The sequence below is a fragment of the Mustela erminea genome, chromosome 5 (genome assembly GCF_009829155.1).
Source record: "Mustela erminea isolate mMusErm1 chromosome 5, mMusErm1.Pri, whole genome shotgun sequence".
NCBI lineage: Eukaryota > Metazoa > Chordata > Mammalia > Carnivora > Mustelidae > Mustela > Mustela erminea.
The window spans coordinates 136,490,362-136,508,951 of NC_045618.1; the positions used below are offsets into that span (position 1 = coordinate 136,490,362).

The 18,590-nt window shown below is 38.7% G+C and overlaps 1 protein-coding gene across 3 annotated transcripts in view; it reads right to left on the reverse strand.

Moving 5' to 3' along the window:
• Nucleotides 1-18,590, reverse strand: part of BTBD7 (BTB domain containing 7) — an 80,343-nt gene that overhangs the window by 36,892 nt on the left and 24,861 nt on the right. For all 3 annotated transcript variants that reach the window (XM_032345108.1, XM_032345107.1, XM_032345109.1), the window contains exons 2-3: nucleotides 14,520-14,707; nucleotides 12,731-13,810 (exon numbers count right to left, since the gene is read on the reverse strand). In XM_032345108.1, coding sequence (XP_032200999.1) covers nucleotides 12,731-13,810; nucleotides 14,520-14,601 — 1,162 coding nt within the window. In that variant the 5' untranslated portion in view covers nucleotides 14,602-14,707. The remainder of the gene's footprint in view (nucleotides 1-12,730; nucleotides 13,811-14,519; nucleotides 14,708-18,590) is intronic.

Consider the following 18,590-nt stretch of genomic DNA (forward strand, 5'->3'; position numbering starts at 1 on the left):
GAGACTATTTAGTCACAGTTTAGCTTAGAAACTTTTCTGAACCTCTTATAATTACATACGAGCTGAGAGAGCAATAGGTTTAGAGAACCAATGTGATGCCTATGTATCTTCTAAAAGTATTTTGGTGAATCAGTCTCAAAATTCAGCACTGCTCTTTTTTTTTTTTTTTTTTTAGATTTTATTTATTTATTTGACAGAGATCACAAGTAGGCAGAGAGAGAGAGAGGAGGAAGCAGGCTCCCTGCTGAGCAGAGAGCCCAATGCAGGACCCTGGGATCATGACCTAAGCCGAATGCAGAGGCTTTAACCCACTGAGCCATCTAGGCACCCCTGTAATTCAGTTTTAAAAACATCTGTTAAGGCCCTCCCAAATGCAAGCAGGGCATACTGCTTGGTGCCCACACTTCTGTGAAGGGAAAGGAACAAGTTCATTTGAAGAACCCAGGAAGAATTTATATGGTAAGTATGAGGCAGAGACAGGACTGGAGCACAGATCTGACCCCAGACTTTGTATTTGTTTATAAAATACCATTAAATTTGGGTACCGTTACTTATCTATGAACCTAAGCAAATCTCCAAGCTCTACAGGGCTGTTGTGAAGATGTAATGAGAAGACCTATGTGGTGTGCCCATCATGAAGCAAAGGTACATAGTGACATTCAAACATGGCTCCTTCTTATTCTCTTCTCCCTGGTATTGCATCTTGCATTGCAATGGTGTTCAAAAAATGCTAACTGGAAATCAAGTCTCTCTCTACTTCAGAATACCTTGCATTTGGCAACATCACTGCAGATGCTTTTGCTACCCTTATGGTGGTTAGAGTTCAGTATACTCTTTAAATAATAAAAGCTCAGCTCTTTCTTGTCCCTGTTGCTCACAGGTTTTTTTTTTTTTTTTTAAGATTTTATTTATTTATTTGATGGACAGATATCACAAGTAGGCAGAGAGGCAGGCGGAGGTGGGGAGCAGCCTCCCCACTAAGCAGAGAGCCTCATGTGGGGGCTCCATCCCAGGACCCTGAGATTATGACCTGAGCCAAAGGCAGAAGCTTAACCCACTGAGCCACCCAGGCGCCCCAAAGTTCTGTGTTCATATCCATAATGACCTGACTATAGTATTTCACCTTTTGTCTGATTATATTAATGTCTGCAAAGTTCTAATTAAATCTCTCAGATCATGACAATAATAAACACATAATTTGTGTTGGGAAGAAAAACAAAACAAACCAAAACAAGCAAGTCTTCCTGTTTTCTTCACTTCTCTCAACTGTAGCATTCTTGGGATTTTAGTATGACAGAGAAAAGATTTTGCTTATTGTTGAGAAAGGCTTCTAATTGTCCTCAGATAAAACTTTATGGCTTCAAAAGATTAACATATTGACTGGCTTCCAAGAATATGTTAAATTCAACTGATATCCTATTACATATCAATGGGCAACAAAAGAAAGAGTTGAAGAGACTTTATTTGAAATTTAACTTAACACTGAGTTTAATGGTATGGAATTATACACCATTTAGACCATCTCTAAACTTATTTTTAAAACTAATGCTTCATATTTATCTCCTAGATTGAGATTAAGCATCTTAATTTTATTTGCAACTTCTATGGTTAAATGTTTATTTCACACACCCCCTTTTAAAAAGAAAAAGTTACTCAGTTTTCATAGACATTAAAGATAACTCAAAATATGTAACTCACTGAATTCTACCTCTGAAACTAACAATTCAGTATATGTTAATTAAACTGAATTTAAATAAAAAATTTAAAAAATGTAACTGAGAGTCTACTAAGAGCAAAGTACTGGGTTCTTTGGGTGATTGAGATGATGAAGATCTGACCTTGTCTTTAGGGAGTATATAATACACTAAATGATAGAGGAAATGAGAGAGGTACATAGGTAATTCCAGAATAAACTGGATGTAAGAACCTAAAAGAAAAGTAAAAGTGTTTTAGAAATTTGCAGAAGTAGAGAATACTTTTAATTTAGAATACCTAAGACAAAACAAAGGAAAAGTAGCATGTGAATTTGGTCTTAGAAAGTATGGTAGAACTTGGGACACTTAGTGGTCAGAGGCAAAGATCTTCTAATACCACAGAAAAATGTAAGCAGAGGCTCAGAGGTGGAGGGTTTGTAGCGTATATGAAAAACGGTTTAAGTTCTAAAATAAAAATGCAATAAAATGTTACAACTTAGAGCTCTACTCATAAATTTTGAGTAAAGAATTTTTTTTTTAAAGATTTTATTTATTTATTTGACAGAGATTACAAGTAGGCAGAGAGAGGGTAGGGGGAAGCAGGCTCCTGGCTGAGCAGAGAGCCCGATGCGGGACTCGATCCCAGGACCCTGAGATCATGACCTGAGCTGAAGGCAGAGGCTTTAACTCACTGAGCCACCCAGGCGCCCTTGAGTAAAGAATTTCTTAAGCGCTTAAGTGTCATTATGATTAGAGATGTATAATTTGAGAGTTGTCTGAACCTCCATTCCTGAACTGAGATTAACTCTTCATCTATGTTGTATAGTTAACTGAAATCTACATTTTCTACTCTGGTCTGTGGATAATGGTCTTTAACTTAGCTCCATTATTCTCTAGCAAGTATATTCAGACTAAATTGCTAAGAGGAAACAATTACAGACAGAAGCATAATAAACTGCCAGTTCAACTGAACCGAGACAGAGGAAGAATGTCAACACAGAGACAATGGAGAGGATGGGAAGAGGGAGGAAGGGCTTAGTGAGTCGGGACAGTTAGTCTCTACTACTTTGTATTTGTTTCAAGTCACACACTCTAGAAATCTGACCAAGTTGCAAAGGAAAAAATTAGGTCATTGCTTTCAGTTGTTTCTCTGTTAGATTTTTAATTCAATAAAATATAATCACATGCATTATGACTAAAAATACAGGTAATGCATTACAGAGTCCAGTTTGGAACTAACATTTTAATTTTCATATTCCATAGAGTAAAAAAATACATTTTTAATCAAGATGAAAAAATAAAATCTATGGTTTAAAGTGTTCTACTGTAAAATGCCCTGAACTGGAATATACACATAGATATCGGTGCTAATTCTGAGCTATTTCATTCTGAGGTCAACAGTATTTATAACAAGGAAATGTAAATTTTTTATGGTAGGCCCACAGTTGTTAAAATTCATGAGAAAACCTACAGTTCTCCTAAAGAGTAGATTTTTACTCAAAAAATTAGAACTCGGGGCACCTGGGTGGCTCAGTGCGTTGGAGCCTCTGCCTTCGGCTCAGGTCATGGTCCCAGGGTCCTGGGATCGAGCCCCATGTTGGGCTCTCTGCTCAGTGGGGAGCCTGCTTCCCTGCCTCTCTGCCTGCTTGTGATCTGCTTCCCTTCCTCTCTGCCTGCTTGTGATCTGTCGAATAAATAAATAAAATCTTAAAAAAAAAATTAGAACTCAATATATATTCTCACCATGGTACTCACATTTTCAGAGGTGTTTACAAAGTGTAGTGTATGCTAAAATCATCATGAAAGTCAATGACCAAACACCTGATCCTTCTTTTGAGGTTCTTCTAATCTAGTCATCTACTTTAGAATTTTACACACTGGTCTTTTTACTATAGGTACTGTTACCACCAGGTTTCCAAGCTGTAACCACAGAAAACAACTCAAGCTGGCTTAACAGAAAAGGGATTTATGTGAAAGGCTATATTGTTAGCCCACAGTGGCTCAGAAAGTTGAAGACCAGATTCAGAAAACAAATGAGAGCAGAGGAAGGCCGTAGAGTGAGGACTATATTAGGGAAAGAGCCTAGTGGGTACCACAGGCTGCTCTGGGCCCCTGGCCACCACACCTCCTGCTGTGTACAGATGGTGGATGCCATCAGTGGCAGTGGACATCAGTGGCATCACTGTCACTGACTTCTCTCTCCTTTTCCATGAGACGTTGCTGCTCCCACCCTGCTTATACAAAGAATTCTCTAAAGTCCTTGCTTTTCTGGGCTATCAGCTTCCAATTGAAAAAGAGCCCAGGCCATGTGTTTAACCATTAACCACTGAGAAGGCTGAGAAAACAAGTATTTGACCTTTTAGGTTTTTACACTGGGGGGTGGGGGGGGGAGTTCCTGCCCTCCACCAAGACCTGTGAGGAATTTCTAAACTAGGAAGAAGGTCGTAATGCTGGCAGCCAAAAAGTTAAATAACTGATACAGGAACACTCACAGATTCAGGAAAGAATGGCCTATTCAGAACAAAGCCCTCTATCCTCTGGCTAAGGGCTCTGAAGCAAAGTCTGTTGTCACCTACCCAGGTGTCCGCCCCTAAAGCTTTTAAATGTCTTTGCTGGGCCCACATTTCCCTGATTTATTCCTGCCCAAGTGGTTCAGCACCTATCAGGGTCATCGCTGAGACTCCTGGCGGCTGATGCTTTGATAACTAGTCTGCTATTCTGTTCTTACAACTAGGCCACAGTGGCCTCCCACCTTCATCCCTCAATAGTGGTTCTCATACTGCTCCCCTCTCTTACCATGCACACACTTCAGGGCTTGGGATCAGAAGAGCTGGTATGAGTCACAACCTTATCATTCACAATCTCAAGAGAAGGCTTGTTATTCATCTCTGAGCCCCACCATAGTCACAGGTTGTCAGGGAGACCAAATGAGAGAAAGTAAAAGCCCTTTGCAACCTAAAATGATAAGCATGATTTTACTAGTTAACTTTTTTTTTTAAAAAGATTTATTTATTTGACAGAGATTGAGAGAGCACAAGCAAGGGGAGCAGTAGACAGAGGGAGAGGGAGAAGCAGACTCCCTGCAAAGCAGCGAGCCCGATGCGGGGCTCAGTCCCAGGACCCTGGGATCATGATCTAAGCCAAAGGCAGCCACTTAACCGACTAAGCCACCCAGGTGCCCCACTAGTTAAATTATTGATAGATATGAAAAATCCCCAGTTCTTTAGGATTAAGGCCCATCCTAAGTCTTTCTGGTTCTTCTGAGCATTGACATCATATCTTTATTGTACTAAAAATCTAATTTTGTAATCAAAGCAGCATATGCTGATGATCTAAAAAGTCTTGTGGCTCGTAGTAATAAAAAGCTTATTCTAGGGAGGAAAAAAATGAAACAAGATGGGATCAGGAGGGAGACAAACCATGAAAGACACTTAATGTCACAAAACAAACTGAGGGTTGCTGGGGGGAGGGGGGTTATGGAGAGGGTAGCTGGGTTATGGACATTGGGGAGGGTATGTGCTATGGTGAGTCCTGTGAAATGTGTAAGCCTGAACACTCACAGACCTGTACCCCTGGGGCAAATAATACATTATTATATGTTAATAAAAATAATTAAAAAAAAACTTTATTCTAAAGACAAAACCCCCTGCCCTATGTCTTTCCTCTTCCCAGTCCTGCTCCCAAGGCAATGCCTCCCAATTCTTTAGTTGTTTCTTCTGGCATTTACCTGTCTGTATTATAATTTTTATTAAATCAATAGTCAGTATTCATATTTAAATACTGCTTACTGTGAGACAAGTGGCATATATTTTCTTCCATAAGTAATTTAAAATTTTTCTTGGAGCTATTTTTTTCTTCTTTTTTTCACTCCCTTCATTTTCTATAAATCTACTGTTAATTTTTCATAAAAGCACCAAAAGACCCATGAAATCTCTTTCAACGTCCCTTGTCATTTAATGTTCCTGGAGCCTTTCGCCTCCTGGTCCAGTCTAGATGTGAAGCCTGCTAGACCTACTACATGGGCGGGACTTAGGATTTCCCTTTTTTATTTCCTGTGTTTGACGCCGTTTCCCGGATCCCACACTTCTTCATTCTTGGTTCACTTCATTTAGTGGAACACATCCTTAGTAACTTCCTCAGTAAAGGTGCAGGAGAGATCAGTTCTTTGAGGCAAGACTGAAAAATAATGGCTTTATCTAGCATTACACTTGATTGACAGCTTGGCTAAATATAGAATTTTGTGTTGAAAATAATTTTCACCAGCTTTTTCAAAGGCACTGTGCCACTATATTACAGCATTCGGCTGCTGCTACTGAAAAGCTCAATACAATTCAGAGTCCTGTTTCTTTGTATGGAACCGAATTTTTTCCTCTCTGCAACATTTTAGAATCTTTTCTTCTTCCCTAGAGTTCCCTACAGAAATGGATAAAACTTTTTTTTTTTAAAAAGTATGTTCCATGCCCAAGGCTGGAACTCACAACCCCAAATCAAGACCCAAGCTGAGATCAAGAGTCGGACGCTTAACCAACCAAGCCACCTAGGCACCCTAGGATAAGACTTTTTAATACAGAAATTCCTTTAGCAGTATTTCTTATATTACTCCTCAGATATTGGCTTCTCTTCCATTTTCTCTGGTATGTTTCTAAAACCACCACTTGTTAAACTGTTATACCTTCTAGACCAATACTATAAGTTTTCTTATTTGTCTCCACTGTTGCCCATCTCTCAGTTATTCGTTTTTAAAGGTTTCTTCAATTTCACCTTTCAATCCTTCTATTAAATTATTTTTCATTTCTGCTACCTTATTTCCAAGAGTTCCTGTCTGTACTCTTATAGTATCCTATTTATGTCTCATTTGATTCAACAAAGCACTCTCTTACATAAGCGCATTTTGCTTCTATTTTTTTTTTTTTTAAGATTTTATTCACTTATTTGATAGAGAGAGCACAAGTAGGCAGAGAGGCAGGTGGCGGCAGGGCGGGGGGCGGGGGAAGCAGGTTCCCTGCTGAGCAGAGAGCCGGATGCAGGGTTTGATTCCAGAACCCTGAGATCATGACCTGAGTCAAAGGCAGAGGCTTAACCCACTGAGCCACCCAGGCGCCCGGGCATTTTGCTTCTGTTGAAGTTTTCTTCTGGTTTCTTCTGATACTTTGTTCTTTTTGTTCTGTCCTCTGTCTCAATTTGGAAGCTTTCTCCAAATGTCCAGTGAGCCTCAGACGGGTTTTTGTATTTATGAATGCAACACTGAACTGCCATGTGGAAGCTCTGCTGCAAAAGCAGGACTGCTGACCATAGTCTTCTAGAAAAACTGGAAGACAAACTGGTTTTTTCACCATGTTAACTCCTGAGCATAACTTCATCACGGAACTCCACGACATCAGTCTCCATCAGTCTATATGCTCTTGGGCTGTTCACCATTTCTAGATTTTTCATCTTGTATCTGCCTGGCATGGACTAGAACAGGGGAATGGGAGTGATTTTTGTCATTTACTTTGTAGGCTTTGACATAAATTCAGATTTCAACCTTGGTGCTTTACCCCACATCTCCACCCACCCTTTTTGTAGCTATTTCCAGATGTGAAATCTTTCTAGTTTGATTTCTTTAGAAAATAAAGCTCGAGGTTCCTTGTGTTTGGTTGGGTGGGGGGAGGGTAGAGAAGGGAACTGAAGGGGCAGGTTAGGATTTGCCAAGAGGCACAAGTGATACTGATGCAAGACCCCTGAAACAAAACGGAGAAAGTACTGACCCAAATATACTAGAGAACTTAAAAAAAGGTAGCAAATATCAAAAGAGAATATGGATGTTTAATAGAGGGTACTCAGAAAACCAGCTCACTATACGGAGTAAAACAAAACCCCATTCCTTTCTGATACCATCTATAAAGGTGAATTCCACGGTCGGGGGTTGGGGAGGTTGATTCATTCAGTTTTCAGACTTAAAATCAAATCTCCTTTTTCAGTGGCCGCACTTATCCCTTCTTCCCAGAGTACCAAGTACCCCTTGTGAACTGCCTCTGTTATCCTGAGTCGACCCCTTTACAGGCTCTATTACAGACCTCTCCTCCATTAAGTCAGTGATCAGTCCTTGTTTGCTTTCTAGCTTCCAAAAATTTCAGTATCCTTTCTCCACTGTTGTTTTCTTCTCGGGTATCTATGTCCTTATATTTGTTTTATTCCTTCATTATGCCATTAGGGCTTTGGAGGAGCCAGAAATAAACTTATGTTTAATCTGTTATACAGGAAATCAACTGAAATTAAAGTTTATTCTAAAATGCCAGGCCAGTAAGTTGAGGCCCCATTACCTATTAACTGACCTCCCTAATAGTGACTGCCTACTTGTCTGAATAAAATGCATTCTCAGTGTAGGCCAGGAATGTGCACTTTTATCCAGACCATTCTGGCTGTCTGCCTATACTGCCTCTTTTTATGATGCTCTTGAAACTGTTAAATCACCTCTCCATCTTGAAGGACACATTTAGTCTCAAGGTCCCAGTCTCCCTTGACAGATTTTATTTCTTTTTAAAACTGGCTTTAACTTTTGAAGTTAAATCTAATTAGGAATAAAACGTAACAGTCATTAATTCTAAGAATAAGGCCCTACCGTCAAGCTGCCCAACAGGCTAGTCTCACAATGTTCCTTAAAGTTAAGCCCTCATCTATCATAGAACACAGATGCTTTTGGTGACTACTTTCTTAATTCTCTCCAAAATGATATATACTATTACCATGCTGGATGTAACAAAGAGCTGCTAATTCATTACACACAATAGATGCCTCAGAGTATTACAGGCTTAATCTGCTTGTAGAACCCCAGCTGAGAAAAACCAATTGTATTATGACAAATAACCAGATATTTACGGATAGTCTGACAAGATGTACGATCTTACAAGTGATAAAATTATAAGAAAATTTTAAATTCAGTAATAACCAAGTAAAAATCTGCAAAATATGCTTAGTATTAAGTTTAATCAATAGTTATAAAATTATATATATATATTTTTTAAATTATATTTTGAACATAAAAGTTTTATATTTTTAAATATTTTATTTTTTTAAAAGATTTTATTTATTTGACACAGAGAGAGAGAGAGAGAGAGAGAGAGAGATAGCACACAAAAGCAGGGGGAGCAGCAGAGGGAGAGGGAGAAGCAGGTTCCCTGCTGGGCAAGGAGCCTGATGCGGGACTTGATCCCAGGACTCTGGGATCGTGACCTGAGCTGAAAGCAGAGGCTTAACCATCTGAGCCACCCGGGTGCCCCTAAAGATTTTATTTACTTGTCAGAGAGAGAGAGCGAGCGAGCACACAAGCAGAGCGGCGGGCAGAGGGAGAAGCAGGCTCCTTTTTGAACAAGGGACTCAATCCCCGGACCCTGGGATTATGACCTGGGTCGAAGGCAGACAATTAACCAACTGAGCCACCCAGTTGTCCCACCCCTCCTTTTTAAAAAAAATTTTTTTATTAAAAGTTAGTTTTAGGAAACAATGTGGTAGTGAATGAAATATGTTCTGATGATTATCATTTAACGGCTAATATTTATGGAATGCTAATTATGTATCAGGTGCCAGTCAGAGCACCTAACATACATTATTTCCTTTAACCCTCATAATCCTGCTTTACAGGGTTACTATTCTTATTTTATAAATGAGAAAATAGAAGCTTAGAAAGGTGACTTGCTCTGAGGTCAAACACATTAAAACATGGTAGTGAAGGATTCAAATCCAGTTTGTCTGGTTCCAGAGCTTGAGCTCTTTTTTTTTTTTTTTAAAGATTTTTATTTATTTATTTGATAGACACAGAGAGATCACAAGTAGGCAGAGAGGCAGGCAGAGAGAGAGAGGGGAAGCAGGCTCCCCCTGAGCAGAGAGCCCGATGTGGGGCATGATCCCAGGGCCCTGAGATCATGACCTGAGCCGAAGGCAGAGGCTTAAACCACTGAGCCACCCAGGTGCCCCAGAGCTTGAGCTCTTAAACTTCATGGTATATAATTCCTAAGTGACCAAATATTCTCCTTCCCACAAAAATGGGGTAAAAATTATGCTGAAGGCATGGTCTGCTATAAACACTAATATGAACAGTATCATAGGCATAGGGGAAAAATAAGGCCTACATGGAGTGCAAAAATCAAAACACCAAATAAGCTAAACTCTGTATTCTGAATACTGAAAGGAAACAGAGAGCCATGTACACCCAGGTTTAAGGGAATATATATACACATATATTACAGTAACCAAGACTAAGGCAATACAAGGAGTATAATTTTATATCTTTAAATACATTAAAAAACAATTTCTAGCTAAATGATAAAAAAATATTTAAACTCACTTAACATAAAAAGAACTCTAGACTAAGTATTACCTAAGAGCCAAGAGAGCTGCCTCACAATTTTACTTTTCTTTTTTTTTTTTTTAGATTTTAGTTATTTATTTGGAAGACAGAGATCAGAAGCAGGCAGAGAGGCAGGCAGAGAGAGAGTGGGAAAGCAAGCTCCCTGCTGAGCAGAGAGCCCAATGTGGGGCTCGATCCCAGTATCCTGGGATCATGATCTGAGCTGAAGGCAGAGGCCTTAGCCCACTGAGCTACCCAGGCGCCCCACAATTTTACTTTTCACTCAAAACTTAAAACAACAAATCCCAAAAGAACTGTATTAGGGGATGTTTTCCCATTTTTTAAAAACAGCAAAGTGGGGCGGCTGGGTGGCTCAGTTGGTTAAGGGTCTTCAGCCGGAGTGACGATCCTAGTGTCCCAGGACTGAGCCCCACATTGGGCTCCCTGATCAGTGGGGAGCCTGCTCCTCCCTCTGCCACGTGTGCTCTCTCTCACTCTCTCTCTCAAGTAAATAAATAAAATCTTAAAAAAAAAAAACCAAAAACGCAGCAGAGTATATATAATACACTTTGGTTTCTTACTATTTAAACATGTCAAAAAACAAAACCAATTTGAGAAACAGAGGTTGTTACACCTTTTGAGCAATGTCACAACCTTCAAATTTTTCTGTAGAGGCATTTTCTGACAAATTTGGTTTTATAGAATAGTGGTAGGTCAAGCTCTAGGTTATTATTATTATTTTTTTTTTTTAGGATTTTATTTATTTATTTGACACAGAGAGATCACAAGTAGGCAGAGAGGCAGGCAGTGGTGGGGCGGGGGGGGGGGGCGGAGCAGGCTCCCCACCGAGCAGAGAGCCCAATTCATGGCTCAATCCCAGGACCCTGAGATCATGACCTGAGTCGAAGGCAGAGGTTCTACCCACTGAGCCACCCAGGAGCCCCAATGCTGCTAGGTTATTTTTTTTTTTTTTAAAGATTTTATTTATTTATTTGACAGAGAGAGAAATCACAAGTAGGCGGAGAGTCAGGCAGAGAGAGAGAGAGAAGCAGGCTCCCGCCGAGCAAAGAGCCCGACGCGGGGCTGGATCCCAGGACACTGAGATCATGACCTGAGCCGAAGGCAGCGGCCTAATCCACTGAGCCACCCAGGCGCCCCTGCTAGGTTATTTTTGATAATGTTATTTTCCTACAGTCTGACATCAAAATAGCCTATTATTATTTTTATTTTTTTAAAAGATTTTATTTATTCATTTGACAGACAGAAATCACAAGCAGGAAGAGAGCAGGCAGAGAGAGAGGAGGAAGTAGGCTCCCTGCTGAGGAGAGAGCCGGATGCGGGGCTCGATCCCAGGACCCTGAGTTGAAGGCAGACGCTTAACCCATTGAGCCACTCAGGCACCCACCTATTATTATTAATGTAATGATTCTTGTTTTAAACAGGTAAAAACATTTTAACAACATTTAAGTTGTGGTAACAAAACTAAATTAGTATTATCACTAAAAAAATAATGGTAAAATACGATTTTTAAAAGAAACTTTATGTAACAGAAATCTCAACTTTTTTTCACTCAGGTTTATCAGTGCCTTCTTCTGTATAATTCCTCTCATGTAATTCATTTCTTACTGTTATTTAGCTGAAGCTTTTATTTCTCAAAGTCCTATTAATTTGTTGACTAAGCCATACAACACACATTTTTATTTTCAAGTTAGAAAAATGTGTGTAGTTTTCATTATTTCTTAGTTCATTAAATTCCTGTCTTTTGCCCCAGCCATTAACATTGTCTTCTGACTGGCAACTTCTAATGTTCTTTTAGCAAATACTCATTAGCTAAATTTCTCAAGTAATTTCATGTCATATAGCTTGTTTTTTTTGTTTGTTTGTTTTTAAACATATGGCTACCAAAAGCAAAGAATGCATTCTTCAAGACCACAGATTCCCTTTGTTCCGTGTGGAAGGTCTCTTTCCACCTCTGAAATGTTAAGATTCTAATGTTTACCAATAAATATATAATTCTTTTAAAGTTACCTTCACGTATTCATTTGCCTATAACCCAAAAAATGTGCTTTCCCTACCTAAAAGTTTTAGTTTAGATTAAATGAAGAAGGCACGAGTCTAGCGCTGACTGTGCCTTACACACTGTAGGCTGTTGCTGGATGTAGGAGTTGAGTTTGAAAAGAAGATACAGAATATTTAAAAATTTAAATCAGAAACTCTAATTCTTTGATTCAAATAAACTTGTACCTAAATGTGACTATTTTCATTTTTGGAATGAAGTTTCATTCTTTTTCTAAACATTCAAACATCAATAAGTTACTGAGTATAAAAATGTGACTCTTAAGTTATCTCAGGAGTCCTAGATCAAGACTAACTATGAAATCTGGGAAACGAGGCTAGTTCAAAGCTTGGGCACAGACAGGGTGCAGGTGGTAGTTGTATATCCCTACACCTATCATCTTACATCAGGGAATTAAGAGCCTCACATCTCATCTATTGCTCTTAGTCACTAGTTTTGAATGCTTGGTTTTAGTACTAAATGAATACCCACATTAATACTGACCCTCAATTCTTTCTCAGATTCCTTAACTATAGAAAATAACCGACCCACGCACATCCCAAACAGTGAAATCATGGAACATATTGGCTGTGTTTTCACAGGAAGACAAATATATAATTCTAGAAATCAAAATTAAAAACCAGAATTTCATACCTTGTGCAAGCATGTTAAATTCCAAGAACAGTGCTATGTGGTAAAGTTCCATGGCTTCTTCTGCCCTGGTCATGTTTGGCTTTCCTGCGACGAGAGCCTGAACCTCACTGAGACTCCCCACCGTGGGGCTACAGTGCAAAACGGAGAGGTCCACCACATCAGTATACATACAGTGTAATATCACTTTTGCATATTTTTTTGGTATAATGGACTCATCTAATATAATTCTTGTGGGAGTCCGCAAAGTTCGGTCTGTGATTTCTTCACCAGTCCGTATCCTTCTTTGTAATAAATTCCGAAAAAATGGGGACCGTGCTGAAATAATAGCCTTGTGAGCTTTGAGCTCTTCATCTAAACAGTTCTGATTTCCACCAAAAGCTTCAACCAGTTCAGAGTCTGAAGAAAAACTAAGGACGACATCATAATAACACATGTAATCAAAAAGTCCACGCATATCTACATCAAGGGAATTCGGTGTTCCAAATTCTTCACTAAGCTGAACGAGGATATCAACATTTTGAAACCTTGAGTCCTCCATTCCAAACTCTCCTGTATAAAGGTAGTGTAGCAAAGCAGAAAACATGGGCATGTCTATACCAGCTGTATTGATGTCCATAATGATCTCTGCCCCATACTCCGGTGAGGAAGAAAGCAGTGTTTTAAAAAACGGACACCTTGCCGCCAAAATGGCACGATGAACAGGAAAACAAGTTTCTTGAAATATTAAGTCTACGTCGGTACAATACTTGTACTCATAAAGATCGGCCATATCTTTCTGCAATGTCCGAGCTTCTGGTCTAGCCAAACTGGCTTGTAGAGAAAGCTCCTTTAAGGCTGAAGTTCCCTCATATTCCTCCACTAAAGCATTAACATCTCTAACATCCCACCCAGAGAGGAGTTCTCGCATCTGCTTGGCGTGATCGGCAGACCTATTAGATTTTCGACGCTTAATAAACTTCTTTTTGAGGGTGGCAAGGCCAGAGGTTCTCTTTTTTTTGTCTTGTGGTTTCTCATGGCCATGGTCAAGGCTATATAATTTTGATTCACAACCATAGCCTTGCTGAGAATAGGATGATGTCCCTAAGAAGGAAATCAAACAAATGAAAATTTGTTTCTTTGTTCCTAACATTCATTTTCAGTGTTCACTTTAACACATACTTTATGCTAAAAATTTTTACCAATAGACATTCCTGAATCATTCAAATAAAACTGACTTCTGTTTCTATAAATAAAGTTATTAAAAAGTTCAAATAATTTACTTCTATATTAAATAAGGAATAGAGACTAACAGCAGATTATTTTTTACTTGACAAAATGCTTTTGGTTCTCTGGCTTTCAAAAACCAGGTATCACAGATTTTAATTAAGGATTTTTAGGAAATGAGAGTAAAGCAGATTTGTAAATTAAGAATACTACTTGTATATAATTGTGATTTTTTCTTCTTCCTAATTACACCAAGGCTGCTTTGCACTGGGGAAAGTAAATGGGCCAGGATGCAAGAAGCTTGTATTTCACAATTTTTACACCAATGGAGACTGCCAAGTTTTTGAGGGCAACTGGCAATTCTAGCTAAGACACCAGAGAAAAGATCAATGGTGTTATAGGACCTTGATCAGGATAAAAATCATACAAGACCAATTTACATTTGTCGGGTAAAAAGCTGGATGTTGCAGAATTATTATCTATAACTTTTTCACTGTTAAATTCTCCTTTCATTCAGAAAGACCACTGAAAATACAATTCTATTTATATTAACAAAAAAAGAAATTAGAAAAACTGAAACAGTTACCTATAAAAGTCTGTTGGGCTTGAGAATTTCCCCCTACCCTCGGGGAACATGAATGAGGATAGTTAGATGCATTAGCACCCATTTTCTTCAGTCACTGAGGCATTCCACCTGCTGGTTCTTCAGAGTGTAATCCCAGAGGCCTTTACGAACTTTCAACCCTGGATCCAGCAGCCTCTTTTCATCCATTTCTTGATATGAAACAAAAATAATTTTATTCATTTTTTCAAATGTATCTCAAATTGCACACTTAAAAAAAAGCAAGCTAGTGAAAACTGCTTTTATTTGCAAATGATGTGCTGTCAAATTCACATGTAAAAATTTCAGAAAATGTAAACAAATAGTTAAACTTGAATTATGAATCAGTGGTAGCTGCAATTTTAAGCCATAAAATGTACCAATTATATACTTTCTAAGGCAGCGAAAAGTAACAAATCAGACTAATTTAAATATATAATTATGGAAAGAGTATTTCAAATCACAGGGTAAAGTATTTAGAGACTAAAAAATTTTTCAATTTTTTTTCTTACTCTTTAGAAGCAACCATTAGTCATTATAATCCAACATTCTAAGCAATTTATAAACATCAAAGAGGTTGGTATTAGAGGCAGACCTCCGAAGCCCTGAAATAAAAATACTGCTTTCTAGTACCTGATATTATGACTTAACATGGACAGGGCAGTACCCATAAGTGGTAATGTTAACAATTACAGAAAAAATTCCACACCATGGAACCCTAACTCTCACAGCTGCCAGCAGAAGATATACACACAAAGAGAAGACACTTTAAGATCAGACAACAGGGTTAATAGGAATACTGTATCTGTATAGCATCTGGATATATAAAATTTACCTAAGAGGGATAATTGTTTAAGAGAGAACATAATTTACAATCTGTTATTGGAATGGTTACAAAACCAACCAGGAGGTAATCTAGCCTTATAAAGAAGAATGAAGCATTTTAACAAATAATAAATACACACATGCAAAATCACAAAAAATCTGCTAGAAAACAGAACTGTGTCAAGAGTCTCAGAATTTATTTTCATCTCTGTTACTGTCAGAATAACCCCAGGAATTCAACTTTAAGAAAATCACTGTTAGCATCTTTGCTTCCCTCAATCTTTTCCGCCGTATTTATGAGAATTTAAGCATAGAATGATCTACCTATAGTGCTCAAGACTTGGAAACCTTCTATAAACTGGATATTATGCCAAATCATTCACTCACACAAGCCAATTTCTTAGTTGAAATTCACCTACCTACCAAGGAAAACACAGCATGTTATTAGACTTTTTACTCTGGGTGCCTGCTACTGAAGTCAGAAAGGCTATGGGTAGACAGGAATTTGACAGTGCATTCTGTAAGAACTACCTAGCAAGAAAGCCAAAGAGTTTAATAACTGACTATTTTGTAAACATTAAATGGTCAAGAAAATTACTTCTTCCAGCAAAGTCAGTTTTTTTGAAGTTTGATGCTTAATGTGAGTAAATTCAGTTTTCTATTCCTAAATATTAGATATGTAGAAAAGGCTGCCTTTTTGGGTAATTTTGAACACGGTCAATTTACAAAAAACCTTTTTCATTGAAGTATAGTTAACATTAAATGTTGTCAATTCTTATAAAATGGAAAATTAAATCTGCCTGTGTTAATTTCAGTTCAAACTTAAAAAACAGTTGGTCTGGGGCACCTGGGTGGCTCAGTTGGTTGAGCGGCTGCCTTCAGCTCATGTCATGATCTTAGGGTCCTGGGATTGAGCCCCACATTAGGCTCCCTGCTCAGTGCGAAGTCTGCTTCTCCCTCTCCCATTCCCCTTGCTCACATGCTCTCTTTCACTCACTCTCTCTCTCTCTAATAGATTAATAAAATCTTAAAAAGAAAAAAAAAAGTGGGTCTAATAAATCCTAGTTTTCAAACTAGGATTTGAAATAGCTTTACAAGATTTTTAATAGCTCCTTAAAAGCATTTAAGGTTCCAGCAGGTACTTCTAGTGGCTCTTTAGAAAAAACTAGAGTCAGGGCACCTGGGTGACTCCGTTAAGCATCTGCCTTTGGCTTAGGTCATGATTCCAGGGTGCTGAGATCAAGTCCCACACTGGGCTCCCTGCTCAGTGGAAAGCCTGCTTCTCTCTCTTCTGCTGTTGCTCTCCCTGCCTCTGTGTGTGCGCGCGCTCTCTCTCTCTCTCTCAATGTGTCAAATACATAAATAAAATCTTAAAAAGAAAAGAAAAAACCTGAGTCCTGGAAGCCAAGTTTGTGGCCTCATTCATAGGTCAAATCCTTTTCTCACTGAAGATTTGTAGTTAAAACACAAAAACAGCACAGAGAATTCTTTTTCAAATTTGGAATATGTTCAGAATGCAGAATAAAAGCATTATGAAAAACAAAAGCCTTTATCAAAATGAGAGAAAAAAGATTAAAAAGATGAGCTTTGAATCTGGAAGTAATGGACGGTAAAAAGTGCTGGTAAAATTCCCTCTTATGGCACGTCTCTTCTCACTTCCTTCTTTACTCATTCTTGAAGTTACATATTGCTTCATTTTTGTTTGCTATTATTTATTTTGAGAGACAGAGAAAGAGAGAGAGAGAGTGTGTGTGTGTATATGTGTGTGCACAAGCAGGGGGAGGAGAGAGAGAATTTCCAAGACTCCTCACTGAGCGTGGAGCCTGACTGGGGCTTAATCTCATGACCCTGAGACCATGACCTGAGCCGAAATCAAGAACAGAACACTTTACCAACTGAGCAAACCAGTTGGTTTGCTTTTTAATTTTTAAAGACTGCAGAGCAAACTCACTAACATGGCTGAGTATATTGCTGAAACAAGAATGGTGCCATGTTTCGAGATGAAGAAAAATCAGTGTCCAAAGTAAAGTGGACAGAGTTCCTACTCTAACTCTGTCACACTGTAATGAAGTATGCATATACACATGGAAGAATTTTTTTTTCTTTTTCAAAGATTTTATTTATTTGACAGACAGAGATCATAAGTAGGCAGAGAGGCAGGCAGAGGGAGAGGGAGAAGCAGGCTTCCTGATGAGCAGAGAGCCCGATGTGGGGCTCGATCCCAGGTCCCCGAGACCATGACCTGAGCCAAAGGCAGAGGCTTTAACTCACTGAGCCACCCAGGTGCCCCAAGAATTATTTTCATCTGAGAATTCTGCAAGATTTATAGGGACACAAAACACTGTCACCCAGGTCTGTCTGAAATTTAAACCATGTCAAAAATGACTTTTTTTCTTTTTCCTTTCTTCTTTTTTTAAAAAGCTCAGTTTTTTGGTGAGCGTAATTAGATATTCTAAAGCAAACATTCAAAGGTTACAAAACATCATCAGTCCCACTGGAGAACAAGACCACCTAGCAAGCACTAGGGAAGTCACAGGCTGATATAAAGATGCTTGGACAAGTACCACTGTAATTAGCACCATAGGGACAGCTGGGGTCTCACCCTGGAGAGGTAACTTGAAATAAAATGTCTTTGGGACTTAGGGATAGAGTCTCTTCCTGGTTATTGCTAGTCAATGGGAATCCTCTTCAAGATGAACTGATCTGGGCAACATTCGTATTTCCTACTGGAGCTCCAATACTAAAATAAACATAGGTCTTGGAAAGACTTAGTGGGAGAGATTTTTCAGGATAGGATATAACCCTTAAGTCCACCTTATGTCCCCAGTTTCAAATCCTGGGGGTAATCCTGACTGTGCAGTTATAGTACTAAAACCCTATTTCTCAAAATTCTCAAGGAATAATTTTATTTATTAAGTAACCAAAACCCTATGCTATATGGAACACAGTATTATGTTATTTAGTTCTTAATCCAACCCACTGCCTTTAGATGCTGGAAATGAGAATAAGTCAGAGTTAAAACTCTCAGGAATGTTTTCATTCTAGGCAAGTTTTGTCTGTCTCCTACATAAAACTGGATGAAATCCAATTTTTGGATTACATGACAGGAAAGGAAAGGAAAGGAAAAGAGAGGGCCCAGAGGATGCAAATGGCCCTAGAAAACTGATAAATCTTTTTTCTAGAATCATCATTCTGGAAGAGCGCTCTCTGTTAACAGTCAGTATGACCTAT